Raw genomic sequence first — 8,055 nt, 5'->3', positions numbered from 1 at the left:
CTTTATAATCTCATTATAACCATTTTAATGCCTTGTACAGCCACATTCCTCCCGGAAGTCGAGGAAGTTCATTGGCATAATTTACTGTAGCACTGATACTTTTGAATATATTTAGATACGTGTATATACTTTTTCACTTTCTACATCCTTTTGCAGGGTTGAAAAGGCACCATGTAAAAGTCCGATACAAACGCCAGATCATGTTGCTGATTTTAACGTTACAAACTTTCAATCCCAGCCGAGACATAAAACTGTTCCTGACAAACAGCTGTACTCTTACACACGGTGGTCGAGATCTCAAAGGCCTGATGCAAAGTATGTATCAAAATACGCTTTACATTGGATAATAGTGATGTTTATATAGATTTTTTATAAAACTTCACGTTTCTAACGTCATTTTTCATAATAGTAACGTTTATAAAGTATTATTTCATATAACAATGCACGTTTGTAACGTCGCTTTTCATTGGATAATCGTGACGTTTATTTAGTTTTATATACACGGCTGTTGTCGATTCATGAAGAAATCTTACTTTTTTCTCTAAAAAATGATGTTTGTTGTATTATAATTTCGGCTCGGGTTATATTTACAAACAGCCGTTTATATAGGGCTATATAACCTGTCAACAATCTTTATAACTTATAATATACACGGCTGTTGTCGATTCATGAAGAAATCACTAAAAAATGATGCTTACTGTATTATAAATTCGTTGTAAAGATTGTTGACAGGTTATATGGACGTATATAAACGGCTGTTTGCAATATAACCCTCGCCTAGCGACTCGAGTTATATTTACAAATAGCTGTTTATATATGTCCATATAACCAGTCAACAATCTTTATTATTTGGGACAACAACAAACAAAATCAAACTTAGCTAATTTTATTTATAGTCATACATAGTGGCATATGTAATTTATTTCACTGAGTAATGTCTTAGTAAATTTTATGGGCACGACTCCATTAATAAAAAAGTCAAAAGGTTGAGATACCCGGCAAACAAAACCCTGTTAGGGCGGGTATCCATAGCAAAACAAACAAATGACATAAAATCAAAATGACTATTAATATACCCGGTTACTGTTAATTTATCAAGAAATCTCAATTTTTCCCAACAAGAAGATGCTTCGCCATACATATTTCTGACAGGTTATATGGCCGTATACAACGGTTGTTTGCAATATAACCTTTTAAAAAGGGCCATATAACCTGGTCAAAAATCTTTAAAACAAATAATGTAAATGTCTTTGACGTAATTGCGCCTGTTTTCCTTGCAAACATAGGCAGCACATTTGAGCCGCGTCACGACAAAACCAACATAGTGCGTTTGCGACCAGCATGGATCCAGACCAGCCTGCGCATCCGCGCAGTCTGATCAGGATCCATGCTGTTCGCTATCAGTTTCTCTGCTTGTTATAGGATCTGTAAGTGAACAGCATAGATCCTGATCAGACTGCGCGGATGCGCAGGCTGGTCTGGATCCATGCTGGTCGCAAACCCATTATGTTGGTTTTGTCGTGACACGGCTCATTTCTTTTTGCATTGTTGACTTTGTAATCCAAGAAAGTCGAATCAGTAACGAGAACGTTTGAAATGCAACCCACCATCAACCATCATATTTACTGCCAAATCATCTTGATGTTGGTGAATAACTGTTTATACAATACAACTGTTTTACTCGGAACACAAGTTAAAATGGCCTGCTTTGTTGTTGTTTTTTTTTTGTATAATTATCAAGAATGTTTCGCATGACCAATTACATAGAAATTGCTGTAGAATGTGTTTTGCCTTAAAGATCGTATTTAAGCAAGTAAGAAAACAGGGATATTTTTTCTAATTTAGATTAAGTCACATGTTTTCACTATTGTAGACGCCATCGATTACTCTGGTATTTTCCGGTCATTCCAGACTGTCAATAACTAATGTATGTACTCCAATAGAAAAGAAAAAGCACATAAATTGTCGATTGTCACAAATGTTGTCATCCGAACATTGTCAAGGATCATTTGAGCCGTGCCACGACAAAACCAACATAATGGGTTTGCGACCAGCATGGATCCAGACCAGCCTGCGCATCCGCGCAGTCTGATCAGGATCCATGCTGTTCGCTGTCAGTTTCTCCACTTGTAATAGAGTTGATAAGCGAACAGTATGGATCCTGATCATACGGCTGGTCTGGATCCATGCTGGTCGCAAACCCAATATGTTGGTTTTGTCACGACACGGCTCATTTGTTTTCGCTTAATCAACCAAGTAAATATAATGTTGTGGCTTAATTTACATTTTAGTCGAGGTTTAAAAATATAAATGTATTTCAATGTTCACAGGAAATCGGATTCTGTTGAGCAGAAGCCAAAACTTCTCGCACGCACGAACACAACGAGCTGGAATGAAACGCGATACGAGCAACAAAATGTCCGGGAAAGTACAAACACTGTATCAGCAAGAGATAGGAATATAGATCCGTCGGAATACAATCCAATCGTTGCAGAGGGTAATATCCCGGCGACCAAGTTTAGATTAGCAAAGAAAGGCAAGTATCTTGGATTTGTTTTTAAAGCTATTTTGCCTCAGAAACAAATAAATCTTTACTTCTTTAGAGAGGACAAACCTGGGTTGATTACTTTTTAAATAATGGTTTTAGAGGATATTAGATGCTAGTTATGTAAAGAAAGTAACGCTAATTGTGAAATTAAAGTAGCAAATTTAAACAAAGTAGTATTTTGACTTCTATACAAAATATCAAATCCCTATAAACTGTACCAATTGCAAGTAAAAGATGGCCCTGATAATTGGCCAATGTGAATGTGACATTTAAGAAACTAAAAATGTATACAAAATATAAAAAATGTTTGAGAAATAAAAATAAAAGCATTTCTGGAACATAATGGACCTTTAAATCTTGTCAAATTTCCGGGTCTTAAAATATTATTTTTCAAAATGAATTGCAGGATAATTTTGTATTAGTCTTAATAAACTTGTTCAACACGCGCTTTCTTACATAATTATCAGTAAACAAAAACCGTTACAACGTATCCACATGGCAGAGGGGCCATTTGACTTATTTACAATCTCAAAATGCTAGGTTTGATCTTTCTATGCAAGCAAGCTACCTAGATTTTTTTTTCATCCGGTCACTGGCTCTTAAAAAGATGCCCTAACATGATATTTGTACAAGAAACATTAATTAACTGGCTTCGGTTGGAAATGGAAAATACAAATCTCATTTTATCTTTATGACTTTCGGTAAAGTTTTAATCGAACCGTTACAACACGACCCCTTTCTTACGAAAATAATTAAGCATATACTAAGCTTATTTTGCGAAAATAAAGTTTAATTGTTCGCCTATCATCTCTGAAATTTACAAATAGTGCACGTATAGTAAAGTGTTATGTACATGTATTTATCACACACCCGTGCCGATTTTGCGACTCCGTAAAATGATATTGCACGGCCGTGTAACGTCATTAGCGTTATACAAACATACAATAGTGTAAAGACGCATTATACTATAGTCGCGTCAATGAAAAATGACTCTTTTTTCACATTAAACGGTCTTTATTTTGGGTATGTGATAAATAGAATATTAAATTCGTGTAAGTTCATTACTGAATCTATTGAACTCCTTGAATTAAATAATAATATTATGCTCGCCATAGGCTCGCATAATATCATTGTATTCAAACCGTGCAATAAATTCAGTATTGAACTAACACTCATTCAATATCCTCTATATAATAAACAGTTTAAAAGGGCCAAGGCACATACTGTCTCAGATATGAATACATTTTTACTTCTTTAGAATGTGCTAATATGAATTTTATAACGTTTAAATAATATTTAAGAGCATGCTAGATTATTATCTAATAAAATTAGCGCTAAATGTGAAAAATTGTGTTGTAAAAGTAATAAAATGTAAACAAAGTAGTATTTTGAAGTACATAAAAAAGATAAATCACTATAACTGTGATAAATGCCAAAAAGTAACGCTTTTTCAGATAATTGGCCAATGATTATTTTCTTTAGAATTTATATATAAGCACAACAACAACAACAAAACAAACGAACAAAAAAAAAACAACAACAACAAAAACGCTTTTGAGAAATAAAATCAAAAATAAAATCAAAGAAATAAAATCAAAAGAAATAAAATCAAAAGAAATAAAATAAAAAGCATTTCTGGGGGCATAATGGGCCTATAACGAAAGTTAAATATATCCGTAAAGAAATAGTACTTTGAATAAAAAGCACTCAATTTACAATTTTAACCAAACTGCGCTTTAATGTTAATTTGCGTATGTAAATTTTAAAAAAGAAACTAGAGTTTGAGTATAGATTAATTATCAATAACTTATTACTTTACAAATCATTCCATTTAGTTTAAACCCGTATATGTTTTGCTATTTCAATGGTATCACACTTTTTGAATATTGAAATAAAAAATATTTGAGTAGAAGTCCAGTGCACTATTAAAAGGAAAACACTGTCATCTAAGAAAGCATTTGAAGCGTCTCAAGTATATTTGAAGCTAGTGACTTTTTTAAAATTTATATTTGTACAAAAACTTAACATTAAACTGATACCGTTTTGTGATTTCATAGTCTACATGAAATTATAGTTTTCGAGCACTTCAAAGAAACAGCTCAGCTTGACGAAAATTTTTATTTAAAAAATAAATGTCTAAAATGTACTTAATGCAAATGTTTACTTGACACTTATAAAATGTATGGTTTTAAAAATTTATTCAACTCTGTGGAGTGTTGTGTGTGTGGGGGGGGGGGGGGGGGGGGGGGGGGGGGGGGGGGGGGGGTGCGGAGCATCCGTGGCTGAGTGGTAAAAGTCGTTTGACTTCAAAACCACTAGCTTCTCACCGATGTGGGTTCTTTGGATTCTTTTATGTGAAGAAACTGTTCAACCACCTTACAAAACGTTGGTGGTTCTACTCGAGTGCCCGGTATAATGGACTGCAATAATGCACGGGAGGGGGGGGGGCACCAGGTAAAGCTGAACAGCTGTCATATGACTTTAAGTTCAAACCAAGCAGAAAAAAAGAGAAACAAAATATCATTTCACAATTCATTTAACAAGAAAATTTCTTAATCATTTCCAAGCTATACAAAAACGTTAATATATGTTAGCAACACTCCCATTATTGCGGCACACTTGGTAACTTAACATTGCTTTATTTTCAAACTATATATACATTTTAGTTAACACAGGTCAAAAGGTAGCAATGACCATAAAGAAACATAATGTCAATCTTCCGTCACTGACCAAGAACTCAAAGTCTCAGACGATGGCGGATTATGGCGGTAAAGTCAGTCGTGATAGGCCAGCCAAGGTATTGTATCCGTGACTTGTTACGATATAGCAATTGTCTTTCTGTAGAATTGTATTATAGACTTTAAGTCTGGTCCAATGTTGATTTAACTTAACCGTATGAGCCTGCTGTCGGCAACAGAGTGTACCCATGCGACCAGTCTAAACCACAGGCCTTCGACTCATTTGTCTTGCCAATAATGGTCAAATTATCATAAAATAATATCCCATAAAACTACTATCCAGCACCCGTTTACTGTATATAGTACACATTATATTGTAATAAACGGGTGCTGGATAGTAATTTTGTTCTTGATGATCAAGGGGAGATTATTTTATAATTTGACCATTATTGTAGTATTTAACTTAATTTTCTTCTTTCCCGTTTCATTTGCGTAACAACATACTTTTTATGAAATTATTATATCCTTTTTGCAGATTAAACGGAACGTATGTATACATATAAATCCAAATGCATGCATACTTATTGAAATTATCATTCATTTTTTTTCCAAAGATAAAACAGAGGTCGACCAGAATCATTGCGGAAGAGAGACCACGCACGCAAACGCCCCGGATCTCCACGCCAACAAAGGGTTCCCTCAAGGAAACCCACACAGTCCCAGAATTCCTATTTAAAGATTACTATATGCGTTCATTGTATGGAAATAAAACAAGAATCAACTCGCATATTAATGTCAATAAAACTGGTTAGTTATTTTGTTTTATTAGGCTTCGTTACAATATAAAAAGGGTCTTTATAATGAAATATTAATTTTCCAAAATACATGTACTGGTCGGAGACCATCAACCGGACACTTTTGGAACATTTTTCCGTACAGATTTCATAATTTTTAACCTAGAGACCAAAAAAAAAAAATTGACACAGTTCAGCTAGGTTCTTCTCCTAACTAACAAACTAGTTTGTTTATTTCTGATTGCATTGACACTTATATCTGAGGCTCGACAAGGAGGGTATCAAAATTACCTAAATTGTCTACACTACAGTACCATGTGTCCGGACAGATATGTACATGATGTGATTTAATTCAGATAAAAGCTTGGATGTTTTGATTTGTAACATGATATACAATATGTCAGCAACAAATGCTGAAGTTTTGGATATTCTTTTATTCACTCTGCAAATGATTATAGCTGATATATGTGGTCAGGCATTGCTTTCTTGGCCCCCGAAAACCAATGTCAACATTCTTGAAATAGACATTAAAATATCACCATTAACGGAGGTTGAAATAAATTTATTTACTTAATTTTAAAAGAAACATGCACTTATTGTTGATAAAAAAAGAGACTGACAACCACTGAACAAAGAAAATACTAAATTAAGCATTTTTGGGTCCGTCCGGGTTTGGTGGTTGTCCAGTTTTGGTGGTCCCCAACCAGTACACCTTCGTTTTTAAACTTGAGCATATGCTAAATTCATTTAATTTTAATATGTGTAAAAGTAAAGTACTTTAATTATTCTTGATAATTAAGCAAGATGAACTATGCAACATGTAAAGTGCAAGAATGTTTTAAGAAATGGAGATAATTTATTTTAGCTCATTGTTTTTGAAAGAGTTACGGCATTTTTGCAACATTTTAAGTGTATAATATAATATTTAATATGCCAAGCTCATTGTAACTTCATATAGAAACGCCCTTTGATGAAGATACCTTTCACAATTCAGTACCAATAACATTTCTATTTCAGACAAAGCACTGAGGAAAACACTTACAGTTGATAATTTGGAGCTTGTTGCTAAGCAACAGAAGAAGAAAAGTGACACCCCGAAATCTAAAGAACTTGCATTCACTCGCTCATTTACATTTTCCATGTTTGATCTGCCAGACATGTACAAATTATATAATACAACGTTAGAAAGGCGGGCCAATGGCGAGGAAATCGAAACACAAGAATAGAAAACAAACTATCGGTGTTGTTTTTATAAAAGAGATTTATTAAGTTTTTACAGAAAACTTTTACTTAGACCAATAAAATATTTGTCTTTCATATAAATAAAATATGCTTAAAATTATCATACATGGTCAATTACAATATCCTTCCAGCAACAGGAATTTACAACGTACATAAACAACAGTGTACATTAACAACAGGGTACATGAACAAATTGCAAGACGGATCAGCATCTTCAATAACAACGAGGAACATACTTCTGGTATTATTATACAGTTTTCATCAGTATTGCATCTAAGCTTGCAATATACGAAATCTTTATACGTGTATGGTCATTGCAAAAAGAAGAATTAAATAACACCTATGCTCGCGTCAATGTTTCATTCTGGTCGTGAGAGTAAACAAACCTAACACACACAAACCTCGTGCACCAGGTTATTATCCCGAATTTACCCCTGGTGAATCATCCTCTTTTCAATTCATCTTAATCGAACATAAAATTGAGACACTTGTACATACTAATCTTAAGTCATGGAAATGACAAAATATCAGTGTCCAAACAAGCATAAACCTCTGCTAAAGACCTCCTCTGAATAAAGATCATACACTGATTAATCTGTCATTTAATGATGTCTTTGCTATAGCATTTGAATAATCAGTGCATAACTAAACAGGTTTGACAGTACTATATTAAGCATATGCATACTAAATTTCAACCAACGATTTGTACCAATATAACAGTATTACTATCAGCTTTGCCTTCAACTGTTCCCAAGTTTGGCCATTCCCAAGTTTAGCCTACAATAACAGATGA

The 8,055-nt window shown here is 33.9% G+C and overlaps 1 protein-coding gene across 1 annotated transcript; it reads left to right on the top strand.

The window, feature by feature from the left end:
- Positions 1-115: 115 nt before the first annotated feature.
- Positions 116-7,362, top strand: LOC132720295 (uncharacterized; the record flags this gene model as incomplete). Its single annotated transcript, XM_060704411.1, has 4 exons — positions 116-315; positions 2,331-2,536; positions 5,215-6,033; positions 7,038-7,362. Coding segments are annotated over 3 exons (552 nt in total), but the record flags the coding sequence as incomplete, so codon positions are not given.
- Positions 7,363-8,055: the final 693 nt, after the last annotated feature.

This window comes from Ruditapes philippinarum, unplaced genomic scaffold (genome assembly GCF_026571515.1).
Source record: "Ruditapes philippinarum isolate M1 unplaced genomic scaffold, ASM2657151v2 ctg9557_1_1_1_1, whole genome shotgun sequence".
Taxonomy (NCBI): domain Eukaryota; kingdom Metazoa; phylum Mollusca; class Bivalvia; order Venerida; family Veneridae; genus Ruditapes; species Ruditapes philippinarum.
The sequence above is the reverse complement of the archived record's forward strand: the minus strand, read 5'-3'. Positions and strand labels throughout refer to the sequence as shown.